General features: G+C 42.7%; 1 protein-coding gene across 3 annotated transcripts in view; it reads right to left on the reverse strand.

Moving 5' to 3' along the window:
* Positions 1-18,231, reverse strand: part of LOC139565741 (protein lin-7 homolog A) — a 45,549-nt gene extending 27,318 nt beyond the window's left edge. For all 3 annotated transcript variants that reach the window (XM_071386257.1, XM_071386255.1, XM_071386256.1), the window contains exons 1-3: positions 18,101-18,231; positions 7,746-7,864; positions 2,161-2,232 (exon numbers count right to left, since the gene is read on the reverse strand). In XM_071386257.1, coding sequence (XP_071242358.1) covers positions 2,161-2,232; positions 7,746-7,864; positions 18,101-18,137 — 228 coding nt within the window. In that variant the 5' untranslated portion in view covers positions 18,138-18,231. The remainder of the gene's footprint in view (positions 1-2,160; positions 2,233-7,745; positions 7,865-18,100) is intronic.
* Between the last annotated feature and the right edge of the window lie 3,207 nt (positions 18,232-21,438).

The raw sequence follows: 21,438 nt of genomic DNA on the forward strand, positions 1-21,438 counted from the left end.
GTTGACTGTGCCTTTAAACAGCTAGGAAAATTCCAGATTTTTTTTATGGCTTTAGAAGCTTCTGATAGGCTAATTTACATCATTTGAGTCAATTGGAGGTGTACCTGTGGATGTATTTCAAGGCCTACCTTCAAACTCAGTGCCTCTTTGCTTGACATCATGGGAAAATCAAAAGAAATCAGCCAAGACCTTAGAGAAAAAATTGTAGACCTCCACAAGTCTGGTTCATCCTTGGGAGCAATTTCCAAACGCCTGAAGGTACCACGTTCATCTGTACAAACAATAGTACGCCAGTATAAACACCATGGGACCACGCAACCATCATACCGCTCAGGAAGGAAACGCGTTCGGTCTCCTAGAGATTAATGTACTTTGGTGCGAAAAGTGCAAATCAATCCCAGAACAACAGCAAAGGACCTTGTGATGATGCTGGAGGAAACAGGTACAAAAGCATCTATATCCACAGTAAAACAAGTCCTATATCGACATAACCTGAAAGGCCGCTCAGCAAGGAAGAAGCCACTGCTCCAAAACCGCCATAAAAAAGCCAGACTACGGTTTGCAACTTCACATGGGGACAAAGATTGTACTTTTTGGAGAAATGTCCTCTGGTCTGATGAAACAAAAATAGAACTGTTTGGCCATAATGACTATCGTTATGTTTGGAGGAAAAAGGGGGAGGCTTGCAAGCCGAAGAACACCATTCCAACCGTGAAGCACGGGGGTGGCAGAATCATGTTCTGGGGGTGCATTGCTGCAGGAGGGACTGGTGCACTTCACAAAATAGATGGCATCATGAGGATGGAAAATTATGTGGATATATTGAAGCAACATCTCAAGACATCAGTCAGGAAGTTAAAGCTTGGTCACAAATGGGTCTTCCAAATGGACAATGACCCCAAGCATGCTTCCAAAGTTGTGGCAAAATGGATTAAGGACAACAAAGTCAAGGTATTGGAGTGACCATCACAAAGCCCTGACCTCAATCCTATAGAAAATGTGTGGGCAGAACTGAAAAAGCATGTGCGAGCAATGAGACCCACAAACCTGATTCAGTTACACCAGCTCTGTCAGGAGGAATGGGCCAAAATTCACCCAACTTATTGTGGGAAGATTGTGGAAGGCTACTAAAAACTTTTGACCCAAGTTAAACAATTTAAAGGCAATGCTACCAAATACTAATTGAGTGTATGTAAACTTCTGACCCACTGGGATTGTGATGAAAAAAATACAAGCTGAAATAACTAATTCTCTCTACTATTATTCTGACATTTCACATTCTTAGAATGAAGTGGTGATCCTAACTGACCTAAGACAGGGAATTTTTACTAGGATTAAATGTCAGGAATTGTGAAAAACGGAGTTTAAATGTATTTGTCTAAGGTGTATGTAAACTTCCGACTTCAACTGTATGTCCTTGTATACCTTTCATCCAAGATTGAAATTCACAACACAATCCAGTCTGATGAAAGTCATAAAAAAGGTTACCCTGTTTACTACTCCTTTAGAAAGGGACTGAATCATAGTCAAAGTTTTGCAGAGCATTTGCGATTGAAGAGATGACGTTTCGCTGACAAAAAAAGCACCCTTTGGAATTGTATTCCACACCGGCCCTAGTTATCTATTCATCCTGCTTGCCCAGTGTTGTCAATCAATCTGTGTCCTACGCCTCTGTGTGCCCAGGCCGTGTAAGAAGATGGGGGCAGCAGTCTCTGGAAGGAGCAGCCAACTGTATCAGTCAGTGTGCGTACCTCCCTACATTGCCCCATCTCTTCTTCACTCACTCTCTGATGTATTGGTAACACTGGGAGAGAGGACTGCGATGCACTCCTCTCTCTCATCTCACCCCTCCCTCTTGATTCCCTCTTTTCCTGTCCCCCTTTCACTGTTAGATGTCTTCTTTTTTTATTCTCCTCCACAAAAGAAGCTCTCCTCAGAAAGAATATGAATGAGCGGTAGAGGAGGGACTCATTGGTAGAACCTCTCAAGTGCTTACATCCAAGGTCTGCTAATGAGTAATTCATTGTACACCAAAACTGCTCCAGTCTTTGATCATCTGATGGATACATTATGGGTGTTTATGTATCTAGGCTACATTGTACAGTATCTTTCAGCCTCAAGTTTGGTCAATACAGTCTGAGATTAGAGTATGTTGCTCACCTTCGCTGTAGCCCGTGCCTGGTACTCCGGACAGCCATTGACTGTGATTGTTTCATGCATGTACTGGTACACCTGAAAGAGAAAAATGGACAAACCATGAGTGTATTTTCTCAGTACTTTTGAATTTTCTGCTACATTTCTCCAAGTCTCTTGCATGTTCAGTCCATGTCGTAGACTACCAGACTTGGTAGTTGGAAGGCTTAGGTTTTTGATTTCTATTCAAACCTGTATTTTGAGAGTGTTTATTTTTGCAAATACCTTCGTAGATTATGTAGATATTCAGTGGATTTCTTCATCCACCTGGATCCACCATTCACTGTTAATAAACTGCACACTATTTGGCACCTGATCCTGCTGCCTCCTGCTACTTACTGCCCTTAAGGCTGCTCAAACATCTGGTCCCTACGACAATTAGCATAAGCAAACCGTGATGCATCAGTAAGTAAAAAATACTCATAGCACACTGTGGTGTGGCGCTACTACCCCTTTTGGTTTTCTCTCATGTGGGGAACACATGGCACTGAGTAAATAAACTGAAGAGAGTGGAGTTTGGAACGGAGTAGCGAGTGGAGCTAAGACTCTTGGTACTCTAGGTGAATTTCCACTGAGGATTTAGCCCGGTGTTTTACCAAAAAGCCTCAGATTTTTCTGTTTCCAGCTCCACGGCCCGGCTCCTGGTACTCACTGGGCCATGGCCTCAGTGGACCTGTCCTGACTTGGGGCCAAACATGTCAGATGGATGGATTATCTTGGCAAAGGAGAAATGCTCACTAACAGGGATGTAAACAAATTTGTGCACAGAATTTGAGAGAAACAAGCTTTTTGTGCGTATGGAACATTTCTGGGATATTTTATTTCAGCTCATGAAACATTGGACACACACTTTACATGTTGTGTTTATATTTTTGTTCAGTAATACATAACAATGGCTAACTGTGAACAATGTTTAACACCTTCTCACAAAGCAACTGTTTTGATTATGTAGAGGTTGTTGACTCCGCTCTTCACAAGTCCTCAATGTCGGCCCCAGCTATGGAATCACAATGTCTTTAGTACAACATAAGGGTGTATACACTAGTGGAACTCTGGTGTTACAGTCAAAAAGCACTACTTTGTTTTTCAGCTGAGCGACTCTTTGAAATCCAATATTGAACACCATCTTGGGACCTTATTCCAGAACACCTCTTCCACATCTACAGTGTGTTCTAACCTCCTCTAAAGAGGAGTCAGCATTATGAGCCAATGGAAAGATTTCAGGTGTAAAAGAGCTATTTTGAGTTGTTTCTATACAGAACATGACACACTGTATCGACACCATTTACAATACCACCCCCAGTGTACAGTATGACATTATCACACCTTCCTCTGGTGATCCAACAGAAACAACTATAAACATTATGACTGCTCTGATTAGTGTTGCATTGCTGAACATTACATGAGACATTGGCCTTCATCCCCACACGGGGTCATGTAATTGTTTGATGTGACTCATATTAGCCCACATCCTTTGTGTGTTTTAGCCAAGAGGCTTGCGGCTAGTCCATTCTATAAACATTTTCAGTGCATCGTTCTTCATAGTAAGATACAGCATCCATCCATCATTGTGAGCCTGATTGAAATACACTTAAGATGTATGGACTGTTGTGTATTCAAGGTCTCAGTGGATGCCTTGCTGTGAGTCAGGAGAATTGTGTCTTGGAAACACGTGAATAACATTAAAGGTCAAGCTATTTCAATCTGTAATTTGCTTAACTATATGCACAAACCCCCACTAGTGAAGTGCAAATTGGATGTACCACTAACTACTGCTGAATTACTGCTGAATTACTCAACAAGAAAACCAAATTAAATTGTAACGTCTCAAACCCTTCTTGAAGAACAACTTAGTTTTTTTCCTGTGCAGTGAATTGAAAACGTTTTCATTGTATTGTTTTTCTCTGGAATGGAAACTAATAGGGTTTTTATCAGCTCACACCTCGGTATGTCTCTACTCTCTACAAAGGAAAGCATGTGTTTTCTGGGCTCAACCATCATTCAATATTTCTGTATGATGAGCTGGAGCAAAACAAAGGCCTTGCCTCTTTGCGACTTCAAAGTGCTTCATCTGTGTTTCAACAATAAAACAAGTGGTTTCGTGAAGCCTTGGTATATCTGACTGATGAAAAACAAAGTCCATTGTTGATATGAAAATAAAATAATAACCTCAAGCTCACAACAAAATAAATCAATTATTTTGCAAGCAGTTCACTTACAAAAATGTGTTTACCTTAATGAACCCAGTTGAACTCAGTCGGACAACACTGTTAATGAATGAACATAACCTTCTGTTCTGATAATTCATTGGGGGAAAATAATCTCCAATAACATAAAGAAAACAGTCACAACATGGAACAAATTGCTGTGTTCTTTTCACCGTCAGTTGATGTTGTGAAGCTCCAGGGAACATACAGATAGGTAGAAAGAGAGTGAGAGAGAAAAAGAGAGAGACAGAGACAGAGTGAGAAACAGGCAGAGAGAGAGATGTAGAGAGAGGAGAGAGTGAGAGAGAGAGATTTGAAAGACTTGCACATCCTTTCTACCTCATTCCCCCTCCTGTTGCTATGCATCCATCTTTACCTCTGAACTCTACTTTCTTCCTGTCCCTCCTGAATATACTCTCCCTCTCTTTCTTCTCTCTCTCTCCTGACTCTCCGGTTCACTGGGCGTTTACCACGGCAGGCTTTCATTAACCCAGATCTATCTAACCTCTGTGGAAGGCTCATTGTGCTTGATGGGCTGGGGACTACCAGTCTACCGTCAGCCTTACGAGGACGCCACAATGCCTGATAGTGGGCAGAGCTGCCCAGAGGGTGCATGGCATGATGCGTGTAACCATGGCTCCCCAACCGTCTCCCTCTCTCTACTGAGTCGGGGAGCGGAGAGCAAAATGGGGAAGGATGAGACGGAGAGAGAGAGAGCTTGAAGAGCTCTCCTTCTCCTCTCTCTAGCTGACAGAGTTTAAAGGGGTCATTTGGTAGAAGCGAAACAGCATTTAATAACTGTTCGTTCACAGACCTCCCTCGCTCTGTCAGCATGACACAAAAAGAGAATATTAAACACAAAGAGATAATTAAATGAAGTGGCTTTCAGCCTTCAGCCCACAGTAAATGTAGTAAGAGACTAAGGTCTGCCCTCCACGGAGCGGCACACAAATCCTTTCCTTTATATGAATTCAAAGTGAGGCCCGTATTCATCTGCACTATTCCATTATCATCAGGCTACTACAACTCAATGATCACATAATTGATTCAGTTCATTGGAAGAGACTATGCTTTTTTTTTTGCAAGGAAAAATGACCTGCATTGTTTTGTGACTAATGAAATTCATGATTCGATTTCATGTGTGGTTGAATCGTTTGCTCGGGCCTCTCGGATGACTTTCATCAGGACCAGTTCTTGATATGCATAAGGCTTTAAGTCAAGCTAACAGAGTGGCTGGAAATCATCATAAACTCCATCATTTCCAGCTGGTTAGCGCTCCCAGTCGTCTTCCCTGGTGTCCTTCCCTTTCCATTTGCAAAGCAGATTGACTCTGACGACTCATTCAGGGACTTTCCCTGGGTTCCGAGATGTCATTGATAGACATGGTTGGGAAGAGCAACGCTCCTCCTCACTCCATCTCTCTGTAATTGGGGGTCTTTCACCTTAGCAGGCATTTCCCTCCCACATCAATTTCCCCTATCAACAGTTAGCCAGCTAACCCCCTCACGCATAGCTAGGCTGATTCATGTGGCTGTAAATTCTATTGACACTGTGAAGAAGGTTTTCAACCCCCTGTGACTTTCTACAGTAGAGACATGATCAAGCTACCCTGGTCTGTGGGATTCTGTGTCTGCTCATCAGACCATGAAATGAGCTTCACAAGCAGATATGAGATGACGGGAACAAATCTAATCGCTCAATTATAATAACTGGTGGCCCCAGCTCAACGCAGAATAGGTCATCTGCATTAATGAAATGACACGCAGTTGAATCCCAATACCGAGCAACTATACATGGCTCTGAAGCAACCTTTAATCTTCCTGTAATAGCTGTGGAGGAAATTATTTAATGACCTACTATGTTGTTTAATTGAACATACTATGCTGTTTTTACTTGGAGAATGTCCATTGCTATACATTAGTATTTTGGTGATACAGGCTTGTCTTGTGTGACTTAGTCATTTGTCTGGGCGTACAGATAAGAGCCGTTTAGGTGTGACTGCAGTATGTGACATTCTGTTTTAACAATCTACAGGAATTTAGACGTGTGGAAACATGCAGGACGGAACAGACAATGGTGACAATGTTGAGTGGTTGTTTTGATTGCTTCATTTTTGCAAATCTTATAATAAAGTTGTTTTGAAGAAAAATAGTCTCTCTCCTTTTGGTTAGAATCCCCGCGATGTAGCTCTCTCAACTACAAAGATTTCCCATCTGCAGACATATTACAGCACAGAACAGGGGTCAGATGAGGTCAAATGTGATTACATTACGATTAACTCACCAATGCAGCTCAAAGAGGCTCAGCAGTCTAGTCCTGCTATGTCAGGGTATTAAGAGCGAGCCGCAGGGAAGTGTTTTTTTACGATGCTCGTCACTATCCATTGTCCGGGAAAAATTTGCATGGAAAAATTTGCATGGGAAATTTTGCATGTGCTAGAAAAGTGAATACAGGGGTTGTGACCGCATGTTGGATTGTAAACACATGCGACACAGCACGCATGGCAAGGTATTGCTCAATTCACATAAATGCCATGTTCTCTGCTCTTCCATAGAGACATGGGAGCATTTATTGTCTTGGGAGGCTGTTAATCCAATAACCACTGACATGAACGCCACAGCTGTTGAATGTTGCAGCATAACAGCATGTGCTGATAACGATCTCTGCAATAACAGTAATCATCATCATGGCCACGACCATTCATCTTCACTCTCCAGCTCCTCTAGCAGTCAGACCTCTACGAGAAAGAGCCATTCTGCACCGTGGCAAAGTGTCAGCTCACACAAGGACGTCATTGACTGGAAACTATGGCCGGTCAGCCTCGGCATCCAATCCAAGCTGATCCTCTCTAGTTTCCCTGGTGACTGGATGTGTTGTTGGTGGTTGAAGTGTTTCTCTCGCTCTTTCCCTCTCAATGGCCAGCTGTTGTAACCTAGTCTGTAGGGTGCTGCCTAGCTGCTACTCCTGGCAGACATGAAGTGTCCCCCACCACCAGGCAGCACCAGGCTCCAGTGTCTCTGCCTGACTCCCAGGCCAGGCTTCTCTCATCCTGCTGTCCAATGAAAGGGCCAGCCCTCTCTGACATTTCCTCTAGTAGATTACATTTCCTACTAGATGACCTCAGTCTGAGAATTGATGGCCCTCTTACTCTTCCGTCTGTGTGTCTGAGCTGACCGTGTCTGGGAAAACACCCCTAAAAGTCTGCATTGTTGTGTAGCCACATTTATTCATTAAAATAACCATCAGTCACCTGTGGTCAATTTCCCTGTGTTGGCAGGAGCAAAAGGACCCTGGGGCCGTGGGGCCGTGGGGCCGTGGGGCCGTGGTGCAGGGGAATCGACTCACCTCTCTAATGGCTGTGCAGAACTCACTCTGCAACACCAACTTCAGGGACTGCAGCTTGTGACCCGGGACGTCCCCGGACTCCTGTAGCTTCTCCAGCAGCTCAATCGCCCTGGCTACATCTGACAGAGAGAGAGAGAGAGAGAAAGAAAGACAGACAGGAGAGAGGGAGAGGCAGAGAGAGGAAGGAGAGAGAGGGAGAGGCAGAGGCAGAGAGAGAGGAAAAGGTAGAGAGAGGTGGAGAAAGTCAGAGAGAGAGCGAGAGAGAGAGGATAAGAAGGGGGAAAAAATGCCCCATTGAATTACATTAACAGCAGAGCCTTGAAAAAGAAGTCCGGAGCGAATCGATAGAGAGGATAATGGAAAAAAAACTGAGTCAGGGCCAAGGGGATCAAGAGAGAGAGAGAAAGCAATCCCAGCGTAGTTTGCATTAGGCCTGCTCCATGCATGAGAAAATGGGGGGCGGACTTCAAGGGAGAGAATCGTTTCGTTCAAAGCGAGCGAATCCTGGCAGGAGCCGGGCACCGCGGTCATTAGATCCTTTTAAAACAAACCCATGACGCCCTAAGTTAAAGACTTTGACTCCTATGTCTAGTAAACTCTCCACTCCTAATTATCATCCCCTGAAAAAATCCAGAGTAAAGCAGATTATTTTCAGGAAAAATTATAGAAATGAGAGTACATGCTGCAAGGGGAGAGGAGGGATGTGATGCTCAGACTAATCGTTGGGTCAGTTGTTTTAGAAGAAACTAAATAAAAAGCAGTTGGTGGATAACGTGCATCTGTCAACCCTTTATCCCTTGAGCATGTGCAAAGACCAGCGAGTCGCTCCAAAGTGATCAAACCACTTGTAATCAACTACAGATATTAGATTTTTCATACTTAGCTTGATGTCGGACACAGTGACACAGTCCCACTTAGAAGAAATAGCAAGATTATGTTTTGGAGTTGATAATATAGCTTAGATGGGAAAAACAAAAAATGTCAAATCGTTAAGTGAGTCTACTTTATTAATCCAAGAAATATCCAACTACATCGGAATAGCAAATGTATACAGAGGCTAAGTGCAAGGATTCTGAACAGTCATCTTAAACACTATTACCCTGGTGTTGAACTAGCGCCACGTTCTGTACAACACCAACAGAATGAGGTAAACACTCCCGACGATGTTTATAAACATCACGCCGAACCCAGGGAGGCTGGACTGAGACGGAAGACAATCTAGTGTAACCCGGTGAGGCAGAGAGGAGACAGAAAAGCTATTACTGTTTACAGACCTAGGGCGAACTAGGTAAGAGGAGGGAGAACTGCATACATAGAACTGTGGTTGTTTAGGCAGGTTTGTTTTGTGCCTGTATTAGGCAGTCAAACAGACATACAAGGGCACGACATTTACTGTTAGTACACAAGTATACATGGACAAAGAACATGATACCCAGAGTACCAGCGTGGATTACATTAAACCAGAAGAAATGGTGGGGTCGATTTCCATCGGGATTGGTTACTGCAAGCCACAAAGTGTTGTCAGGGAGATCTTTACAGGGCATTCATCACCCTAACTCCATGACTCCACTCAGCATCTTCTGTAATGATGGCCAAGTGTCAGCCAAGATAATATCGCATAGAATGTTCTATAGGATGTGCAAAAAAATATATGTTTTATTGTCACATACACCGGATAGGTGCAGTGAAATAAAACAAATTACAGGGTCAGCCATAGCAAATTAAGGTTATGTGCCTTGCTCAAGGGCACATCGGCTGATATTTTTTCACCTTGTCGGCTCAGGTATTCGAAACAGCGACTTTTCAGTTACTGGCCGAACACTCTAAGCCTAGGCTGAGGCTCGGTGTGGGTGGTATAGTCCACCCTAGAGGCAGGTTGTTGCCTGACCTGTCAGACTTTGTCAAGAACCCTAAACTACGGGGAGACGAGAGCAGAATTAGAGCTGGTCCATAGGGAGTCGGACACAGGAAAGGGGACACTTTTCTCTGAACCTGTGAGTGTGAATGGAGGGATCTAACAGTATTCATTACTACTTTACATTACCCCTACAATGGTAATGTAGCTAATGTACAGAATTTCCATCAGATTGAATAAGAGTCCAATGAGTCCCTAAGTAAGGTGAATGAGGTTGTACAATATTGTGTACCATATCTGTAAAAAAGAGAGTTAGCATTTCACTAATGAGTGGCCAGTAATCTGCTGGTATTATTCCAAGCAGCCTAGTTAGTTTTATGAGTGTTTATTTCTCATTATAGCGAGGTCAGGGCCAGATCAGGAGAGCTTTTGCCTGCTCTCATTTGCTCATTAGCACCAATTTCTTCATCCACGTCAAGGTCTCTGACGAGGCCTCCGACATCGAGCAACGCTTCAAAGATGAAGATTTCTGAAAGATTTTTGTTTATAGATGGGATATTTCTGGGGGTCAGTTTTGTACTTTGACGCTACACTGATCAAAAACAATAGTTGGGATTCTCCACCTGTTCAGCACCACTTTCAAGTAGTTTGACTTTCAACTTCTGTCTGGGGAATTAAATAAATACATTCTTTGAAATAAACTGGGTTATAGGCTAAGAAGCTATTTTGTAAAAGTAAAGCTAACCGTGTTTGGTTGCTAAAGGGAAGGATTTCGACCGGGTATCAAGTTGTTTGAAAGGAGAAAGAGAAGAAGATCTGGCAGTCCGGAAAAGTGCGGAAAAGTTTTAGGCTACAAGCAGTCAAAGGCAGTATTTTAGACCTTCATTTGAATATCAAAAAAATCCCAAATACCGTAACGAGGCCATAAATGTCATGCCCCATCTCCCCTATTCAGACTGTCCAGTGTCTGAGCCCAGTCAGCCAACACACCAGCAGTAAATAGGACCTCTTGTTACCAGATGTGACAGTTGTTATCCCCCTAGACCAGTGATGAGGGCTAAACTACAGCAGAGGCTCTCCTGCTCCTAGAGTTATTACAGGTCATAGGTCACAAAAGCCTCCCCTTTCCAGCAGTTGCATTTCATTTGCTGCATCGTGACACTTATCATGCCCATCATCCACACTGTTTCCCTTGGTCTGCTAGCTCATCCCCTCTGCAAGCACTGTCATGTCGATTTGTTTCAATAAGTAGATGGCTATTTGAGGACAGAATGTCTTGGACAGACCGTGGATAGTGTTGTGTGATAATTGTTGTAGAACATGCAGCAGTAATAGAACACCATCCATTCCTGTGAGGAGCTGCCTACGTCAGGCATTTCTGCTGAAATCCTGTGTTGTGTATACGGTGTGAGGACTGAGGAGTGAGACATCAAATGGTTTCCTCTGTGTGTGATCTAAGGGGTATAAACCCCCAGGGTATAAGATTTGCTTGGCAGCCCAGGGTGATTTGCTGTTTCAATAACTATGGGAATCCAGGTACAGAGTTATGTCACATCCACATAGCTTTGTCTGCAACGACTCCCAAATAAGACACGTTACAATGACGCGTCACATCAAATCCCTGCGTGGTGCATTCAGCCACATCACCTAGGAGACCAAGTGAGACCATAAGTCCTTACTAATCTGACCTTGTAGTTGGCTATGTAGACACACACAGACCAGTAAAACCATGGTCATATTGAGCTACACCACCACTAGCATCAACGTTATACCCTGACTACACCGCCCGCGTTGCGTGCGCGAGCGTTGCAAAATAAATGTAGAAATCTATATTATTCAATTATTGCACCCACACTGCTCGCGTGTGCCAACAAGCGTCTACGTTGCCAAGGGCTAAAATAGAAGTCAGTTCTAATTGTGACGCAAATCGCACCGCAAGTCCTGCCTCTCCCATCTCCTCATTGGTTTATAGAAGCAGGTACCCACGTGCCATCTCCTCATTGGTTATACCCACATGGGTGACTGAAAGACGAACGAGGTCGGTGGCGGTATTGCACCTAATTTATGAAAGCTGCCAATCGCAATATAAAGTCCAGAGAAGAAAAAGGCTGGAAGGAGGAGAGATGACTAGAAACAATTCGGTTGACTGTTTTATGTGTGGATTAATTGTCGGAGTAGAGGACCTTGTGCATTTCAGGTAAAATTACAACTCAATGTTTATATCCCAGGACAAATTAGCTAGCAACAGCAAGCTAGCTAAATAGGACAAATTAGCTAGCAAGTGCAAGCTAGCTAGCTACATTTCCATAAACTTTTAATGCTTTTCGACCTGTCCCCAAATTAATGTAATTGGTTCAGAGTTTGTTTTGATATTTTAACCTGCGTGTTGTGATCGCGTTTGGTGTGGGGGGACAAAATAAATTCATGCACGATGGCGCACGCGCGCAGCCGGTTTGGGTTCCGTGTTACTGTCCCTCAGCCTACAATACTAATAAAAAGGCAAACTGCTCTGTAAGAGTAACTCTACACACCACTAAGAATACCCTCACCGCCCACATGGCGTGGCCTGTTACCAAGCCGGAGCCGCTCCATGAATAACTACAGTACATCTGGAGGGTAACACACAGTCAGCCAACACCATCCTGGCCTGCCTTACTAACTTACACTCCAACCCATCTGAGAGAGGAACTTGAGAGTATGCATGGATCTGGCCCTCTCTTTCTCTCTATTCCACTTCATTAAAAGAACGTGGCTCAGTGAAGCCCCAGGATACCAGTCCTGTAGGCCTACAGATCCACTCAACTACTAAGTCATTAGCATTCTCCTCGTCGTTCCTCTTCTCCACACTCCAATGAGACTTCAGCCCCCTTGGCGCTTCACCAACTCTAGAGATGGACTCAAGGGGTCCAGATGTGTGCAACATCTGTGGGACTCGACCCCCCTCCACGAAATGAAAATATTCAAAGAGCAGTTACTGTATGTTCAGCTTTAACGCCGACACAACGGCAAATCAATGTTGCCATTAGAACATCTGCAATGCATGAGCACTGTTTGCAATATTTAAAACAAATCCTGTTTCATTTGACACATATTTTCAAGGGAAGACAAAGGTGTCAAGGTGACACTGCTGCTCTTATTGGAAGTGTAATTAAGGATGGGAGCAAGAGATACAAAACAATGGTTGTTAAAAGTTAAACATACAACTCCTAATTCACATGAATTCAATCTGTGAAGTTGGGGAGGCATGTCTCTTGCCTCAGTATTCTATAAGTAAATAAAGTATGAAACACCAGTACATTGCTATGCATTGAGTAGTCAGGAACATTGATGCTACGAGCCAAACATCTGACCTAGTTTAACTTCTCTTTGCCACACAGCAGTGAGAACACATTACCATTGCCTGATTGGATGATCTGAAAGTAACGAGATGTGTTCTTTGGAGCGGTCAGATAGGGCTCTCATCTACCATTTTCTATTTCAACAATCACTCCTGACTGGGTAATGACACATTTCTCTATTTGAAAGGTTTATCATCCGTCTCCAATTACAACAGAGAGTGAAGCAAACTTACTGTTTACTGAAATCCCTGTGGTCAACTTCAACCAAAATTATACTGTACGTCCTCCAGTGTACGTATGAATACATTCCTAATGGGCCTATGTATGTGTCCCTAACAGTAATAAAGACAGAAATAAAAGCAATAGAACAAAGGCCAATATAAATAATATCTGAATTCTTTGTGGGAAAGATTTCTTGAGGCAGCCAACAAATAAAAGATTTATGCTCATTCTAATTCATGTTTTAAGGCAACAATGAAGGTGTTTTAGAGAGTGCCCAACTTTGAGAGAGAAATATTCTGAAAGTGGTGTTGAAGTGTTATTGAAAGCAGTGTCCTCTAAAGAGCCATTTCCAAGAGGAATCAATTAATTAATAGTGCGTATCTAATAAGCTATTAGTCTACTATAGTCTGTTTCTGTGACTGAAAATGTAAAGACCTTTAGTGGTAAATCTGTTTCTGTGACTGACAATGTAAAGACGTTTTGTGATAAATCTGTTTCTGTGATTGACAATGTAAAGACGTTTTGTGATAAATCTGTTTCTGTGACTGACAATGTAAAGACGTTTTGTGATAAATCTGTTTCTGTGACTGACAATGTAAAGCCGTTTTGTGGTAAATCTGTTTCTGTGACTGACAATGTAAAGATGTTTAGTGATAAATCTGTTTCTGTGACTGACAATGTAAAGACGTTTAGTGGTAAATGTGTTTCTGTGACTGAGAATGTCAAGACTTTTAGTGATGAATCTGTTTCTGTGACTGACAATGTCAAGACGTTTAGTGATAAATCTATAATATATAGTACTGTGCTGTGTGTTACCTTGAGATTTCCTAAAATCTAATCAATAACGGGCGACCACAGAAATTATGGTATTATGTTGATCAAATACAACGTTCAAACTATAAACAGCATGGTGTCTAAAACAGTCACCAGTTCCAGAATGAGTCAGCCTTTCAAGTACACTGAGTTCACTTTCTGCTCTACTTTGATGACTGGATCTACTGATGCGGCCATCAGTCTGGATGTGTCATAAATAAATGTGAAGACCACAACAAGCAGCTAGCAATGCTGCTGTGCTGAAACACACCAGGTCTGTGCTGTCCTGCCTTAGGCACGGATTATTACACTCTTCCTGGGGTCCAAGCCTTTCGATGCCGCAGTATTAAACAATGAGTGCTTCACTGCTTTCTACACTTGAGTAAGAGTCTAAACATGATTTTGAGCTGTTTGCAAAAATGGGCAGTGCTCCAATATCCTCACATAATTGCCCTGTTGATAATAGAGGGCATAGCTGAATAGAATATATTTTCCAATAACTGCATGTGCTGTGCGGTGTAAATAAGCATGTCCAATTAACTCAGCTGGCTCATTAAGATATGATGCTGATGAAAACAGAGACTGCAATGCAGGTGCATCTTCTCCATCTCTACTGGGACGTCTAAGGTCCTAATAGAGAAACTTTTCATAGCTGATTTATTCAAGACTAGTCTGAGCTATTCCTCACTCCCACATGTAATGTTTCCCAGAGCAGTGCCCTAAAACAGTCACTACCAGAATGGCTGACTTACACATGCCAGAATAAATTGCCCCGGAGAGGCCATGCCATCTGCCACTTCCCAGTTTGACCCGCGTATCCTTTGTGCCATTGGCAACCACGCTGAAATTACCACACAAAAACCTCTACTGTGCTCATTCTCTGGATGAGTAGAGGAACAGGCCAGCAGGGGCTTGCCAGGCACAAGGCCAGCAGGGGCTTGCCAGACACAAGGCCAGCTCCTCAACAGGAGAGCTTTTTAAATGGACGCACCTCACTTTATCAATCCCCCCCATAAGCCGAGTGAATTAACACTAAATGGCCCTGCAGTGACATTCCTGACTATAGAGGGAAAATAAATCACTCTTAGGCTAATGATCCCTGATGGGGACCGTCTAAGGCAGAAACAGATAACACTGGACTTTGTTTTTGTCTCCCTTCCTCTGACTGATTACCTGGCAGATGTCCATCCCAAACAAATGAAATGTCCTTTCAATGTGGTTCTAATGAGAGCTTACCTAGAGCTGTGCCATTCTAAATAGCTCTCCGTTGATGAAATTGCTGAGCTGGCTGTTCACCTCACCTGTAATCCCTCCTCTCTGTTATCACCCAAAGCAAGGTACAAGAGGAAGGTTGCTGCGCAACAATGAACAAACCCAGTGACCTCTGCAAGCAAAGCAAAGCCTGTCTGCAGTATGGTGAGACAACATGCTTAGGACCCTGAATAGGCTATAGTTTGTTGCCCTTTCTCCCCTGTGAATAGACTCAAACAAAGGATCAGTGATAACTTGCAAGGAAATGTGCAGTTGTTCTATATTTATTATGGCAATAACTCATGCACGGAGAGCATCAAAAAAGTATTGACTTCCAGATTTCAAGCTTCTACTCTCCCTCGATGTTTGGCTTCTTAGTAAATCCACTGTAATTTCAGACAGCACAGAAACCTGTTTGACCATCTGTGTCTTCCTACACTGCTCAATCAGCGAATAGATAGGAATTCTGCTCACAAAGGCCTCAAATGCCTCTCCATCTGAAAATATGTGGCAGAAAGAGCACTAACACATTTCACTGTGATTACTGTACAGCCTCAGCCTGACTGATATTATTAGGACTTCATGGCACACAGTTGATGAGAACTCTCTCAGTATCTCTATCAATATCAATAGTCTTGGCATGCCTGGAGCCGGTTAGTGTTTGAATGAGAATCAATCGTCGAAGGAGAACTTTGGTGCCATGAGCAGGGAGGTTCCAACACAGGCTGTTTCTCCACAGGACAGTGGTGTTTGAGTCATTTCCTGAGACAAAAGCAGGAAGTGCATTCATGACCTCAAAGCACACTGAGTTTCCCGCCTCTTTGTGTGTTTGTGACAAATTCCTAACACATCCTGCTTTCAACAAAGAAAACAGGCTTCTTTTCAATATAAATGAGTGTTTCTTCACTATTGGCAGCAGCGACAAAGGACTGTGCAAAAACAATGACAGCTCCTGTAAAGCTATCATTATGATCCCCTACATGATCACTGCACTTAATGTTACTGTGCAGAGCATGTGGATACAGCAGTCACCTGAATGTTCTCTCTGAAATGATAGGGGCTCTGACTCACTAGTCTACCTATGCAAACAAAATGGAAAAGGTTGAGTAACCTATACTGGCATTTATATTTCAGTTTAACTGGGGAGAAAAAAACTTCCCCAATGTGTCATATAATGAATGACCTGTTTATCAATAGAATCTCAATGCCAGAAATGTTCCTTCCCCTAATTACTGAATTCTTTGAACTGATGATGGTGGGAGGAAACTGAGCAGAGCTTCTTGTTTATCATTTTGCCCTGTACCATGTTTATGCCCTTGCACACACAGCTCATATACAGTATACTGAAGACGTTTGACTCATATAGAGCCCCTTTCAGTTGCTGCAGTCACGCAATAATGAATCCAATTGCCACTGAGCATTGAATTAACTGTAAATCATTCAAAATGAGACAATTTTTATAAAATGGGAATAAAACCGTTATATTATCCATTATTGCTTGGGTATAAAGACATGTCACTCGCTGATGATCCTCGGTCGGTTTACATCCATTCCATCCTTCATGATAACAACCAGGTTCGATTACTCATGCGCAATGCTGTGTTCATCACAACGTAGAGAGGTCACCATTTGTAATTTTCCAATTTAGACAGATGTTTATATCCTCTTGCCTTCTACATTCCTGTGAGTTGTTTATTCAAAGGCGTTTACAGTTGTTCCTACTGTCACTGTCACTGAAGGTTGTGGCCATCATTCAAAGTACCCATTACTTTTCCCAGATGTATCCTCTTTCTCTATTTTTAACACCACCCCCTTTCGTTTGTGTCATGCAGCCACACTAATGCATTTCACCACCGGATTCGTTTTAAGCACTCTATAGGCTACATATTTACAGACTAAAACGTAGGCTACACATTTAATCTGATTTCCCCATAGTCCCCATTTTGAATATCAAAATGAAAGAATAGCCAGGAGCTATCAGATAGCAGAATAGCCAGGAGCTATCAGATAGAATAGGTAGGCTACATGGAACCAATGGAAATCTCGGTGGTGGTTGAATGGTGACATCTGAATGATGCGCTCATGAAATCATATTTTATCACATGACCTGCAATCATGCTGTGACACATCTGTTATCATTGGACAGGCAGGCTACTGTAGGAAAGCAATATCACCTGAAGTCCGCGTGCAAGTAGGCCTATTACTACTCAAAATATGACGTAGGCTATAGGTAGACTACATTGTGGACTCATCCTTCCTTTTAGAATAATGCCGCAGGTGAATTCATTTTTCACTGCCGACAACAGGTATGCTATGGGGTGAAGACCTGTACCTCTTTATTACTGTCCAAGTTACCATTGGATTCAAGAAAAATATAAACCAATTAAAAAGCTGTTTGTTATCTATTCTTACGCCTACCCATCCAAAAGTTGTCGGATATCCAGAGAAGTAAGGATTTACGCGTGATTGGATTCCTGCGCCCAGTAAATTATTTCTCCCAATCACGAAGTGAAGAATACAGCGAGATAATATTCTACTGAATGTTACATAACAGAGATAAATGCACTCTATTCATATGCAGTGGGATGTAATACTGTGCGTTGATAACACAGTTGTTATAATATTGCTGAACAGCATTATTTAATTAAGCCGTTTTATCCAATTTTGCAGAGTGCGCATCAAACGGTCCAGGCATTTTATTCCCAGCAAATAACGGTATCCAGCGAGAGAGAAATATAAGCTGACGAATGTAAAATTGAAATAATAGCATATAGTAGTTTCAACTTAAATGTGGTCCGCCAATGCATCGTTCGCTCAAGTTTCGGGAACCATAAATAATTCAACAAGAAAGCGAATCCGACGGTTGTGCGTCTTACCTCGATCCAGAGTGAGCGGTTGGACCTCTGTCGCCATGACTGCTGTTATGGGGAGATAGAGCGACTACGGTAGCTGCAGCATCTGAAGCAACTCAAGCTAAACGGGCGAGTGAGAGCACAGAGCTCGTCTGTGGGAGTGGCTGGAAGGGAGGGGATTACCTCCCGCGCCGCTGCTCCATCGGACTGACACAATGATCCTGTCAAACCGAACAACCGCGGGATAAATATCTTTATGCAAATAATTGAGAGTGGATGGGACTGGATTGACATATAGCCCAATTGAATAGCTGATATGAACATTTTGATATTGAATTATTCACGGACAATTTCATAGGCAGGGGTGATGGCAGGGGATTTTTGTTGTCCTGCAGCCTCAGGCTGATATAGTAGTCTACAGTAACCACAAAGTGATAAACAGGTTTCAATGATGGCGTGGAACTGCATATGATGAAAGGGTTTATAGATTGATCCCCGTGTTTATAGTACTGTAGAAAAGAGACCCATGCATAGACAGGAACTGGCTCTGGGCTCTCTCTGTATATCTGTTGCCTTTACTAATGCCTGTTGCAGCTACAGCTTAAAGCTTTGGCAAATCTACTGTATGACCTGTAGCAGTGTGGCCAAAAACCAAGGAAAATGGAATACCGCCCTCCCCATAGAGGTTGTGCTCAATCCCATGCCCATGGGTACATCCTCTACAATGGAGGAAGCAGGACTGAAACAAGATGACATATCACACTGTAGGCTACAGCATTTCATAGGCCTGTACATTTTCAGTTGTAAATGCTATTATAGATTTAAAGCAAATGAGGAACATTTTTCAAGATGGACAGTTGAAGTCGGAAGTTTACATACACCTTAGCCAAATACATTTAAACTCAGTTCTTCACAATTCCTGACATTTAATCCTAGAAAAATTCCCTGTCTTAGGTCAGTTAGGATCACTACTTTATTTTAAGAATGTGAAATGTCAGAATAATAGTAGAGAGAATGATTTATTTCAATTTTTATTTCTTTCATCACATTCCCAGTGGGCCAGAGGTTAACATACACTCAATTAGTATCGGTAGCATTGCCTTTTAATTGTTAAATTTGGGACAAACTTTTTGGGTAGCCTTCCACAATCTTCCCACAATAAGTTGGGTGAATTTTGGCCCATTCCTCCTGACAGAGCTGGTGTAACTGAGTCAGGTTTGTAGGTCTCCTTGCTCGCACACACTTCTTCAGTTCTGCAAACACATTTTCTATGGGATTGAAGTCAGGGCTTTGTGATGGCCACTTAAATACCTTGACTTTGTTGTCCTTAATCCATTTTGCCACAACTTTGGAAGTATGCTTGGGGTCATTGTCCATTTGGAAGACTAATTTGCGACCAAGCTTTAACTTCCTGACTGATGTCTTGAGATGTTGCTTCAATATATCCACATAATTTTGCTACCTCATGATGCCATCTATTTTGTGAAGTGCACCAGTCCCTCCTGCAGCAAAGCACCCCCAGAACATGATGCTACAACCCCTGTGCTTCACAACTGGGATGGTGTTCTTCGGCTAGCAAGCCTCCCCCTTTTTCCTACAAACATAACGATGGTCATTATGGCCAAACAGTTCTATTTTTGTTTCATCAGACCAGAGGATATTTCTCCAAAAAGTGCAATCTTTGTCCCCATGTGCAGTTTCAAACCGTAGTCTGGCTTTTTTATGGTAGTTTTGGAGCAGTGGCTTCTTCCTTGCTGAGCGGCCTTTCAGGTTATGTCGATATAGGACTTGTTTAACCGTGGATATAGATACTTTTGTACTTGTTTCCTCCAGCATCTTCACAAGGTCCTTTGCTGTTGTTCTGGGATTGATTTGCACTTTTCGCAGCAAAGTATGTTCATCTCTAGGAGACAGAAAGCGTCTCCTTCCTGAGCGGTATGACGGCTGCGTGGTCCCATGCTGTTTATACTTGCGTACTATTGTTTGTACAGATGAACGTGGTACCTTCAGGCATTTGGAAATTTCTCCCAAGGACGAACCAGACTTGTGGGGGTCTACAATTTTTTTTCTGAGGTCTTGGCTGATTTCTTTTGATTTTCCCATGATGTCAAGCAAAGAGGCACCGAGTTTGAAGGTTGGCCTTGAAATACATCCACAGGTACACCTCCAATTGACTCAAATGATGTCAATTAGCATATCAGAAGCTTCTAAAGCCATGACATCATTTTCTGGAATTTTCCAAGCTGTTTAGAGGCACAGTCAACTTAGTGTATGTAAACTTCTGACTTCAACTGTATTTAGCCGGATTACTTTTCGGTGCACAATTAGTTATAAAGTAAACAACAATGTTTAAGTTTCAAATTATTCCATTTCTTTTTTAATTATGTCTAGGCTACTCTCAGTGAAGTCTACGTATACATTGGAAAATCAATGATCTCACTTTCAGGTAGATTTCCATTCTAATGTGGGAAAGTGTAACAAGGGAAGAGAATATGACTCTGCAGCCTACTGTGTACCGCTGTGCCATTTTTCAAGATTGCATTTCAGCAACCCATTCCATACTGTATCCTTCATCTTAAAGTGCTTTTCGACTTGCACTTGTAATCAACTCCACACAGACCATATGTGCTGGCGAATCACAACCGCACAGCAGCTCCACCCAGCTGCATGCAGATGCAAATTGTATACGAGTGGTAAGTGGTGAGATGGAGGGAGGGCTTAAGGCCAGTGAGAAAAAGGACACAGGAAGATTATGCACTCACATCCATATGGGCTGCTGCGCTAGCGTTTGGAAAACATTTCTGTTTTTAAAAAGAGGAGGGGATTAGACTGCAGTGCTCTTAAGACCCTGCAACTGAATGTGAATTGATGACACTTTCTACTTCAGGTGATAGAGAGAGAAAGAAAGAAAGAGAGAGCACTTAAGGAAGTCAGGAACAAACAAATGCCATTGCTTATGTGCAGACTGCACCATCCAAGAGGTAAAAGGCTCAGGGTTGCAGAGATGATCTGATCAAGCCCCATTTCCAAGGAATGATACATTGCTATTGGGGTTGTTGAGGCTGAAATCAGCAGGTAACAACATCAGTGACAACACAATACACTGAAGCTGGTTGCCAGGATGCCATCCTCCTCCTGCTATAATCTGCAACAGGGATACGGGGAGAATTGATCCAGTAGATGGATGCATGGATCTCCTGACTCCTGTCCAGGCAAGAATTTCTTATTAGTTATTAAAAGCAGCAGAGTTATCAATTTGACAAGAGGACACCTTCTAATATTGTTGCTGTATTCACAAGTATCTGTGACATGTCGCACACACACAAGCACCAGGGAAACATTGGCAAGTAGCTTTTTTTGGG

Source organism: Salvelinus alpinus, chromosome 37, assembly GCF_045679555.1.
Source record: "Salvelinus alpinus chromosome 37, SLU_Salpinus.1, whole genome shotgun sequence".
NCBI lineage: Eukaryota > Metazoa > Chordata > Actinopteri > Salmoniformes > Salmonidae > Salvelinus > Salvelinus alpinus.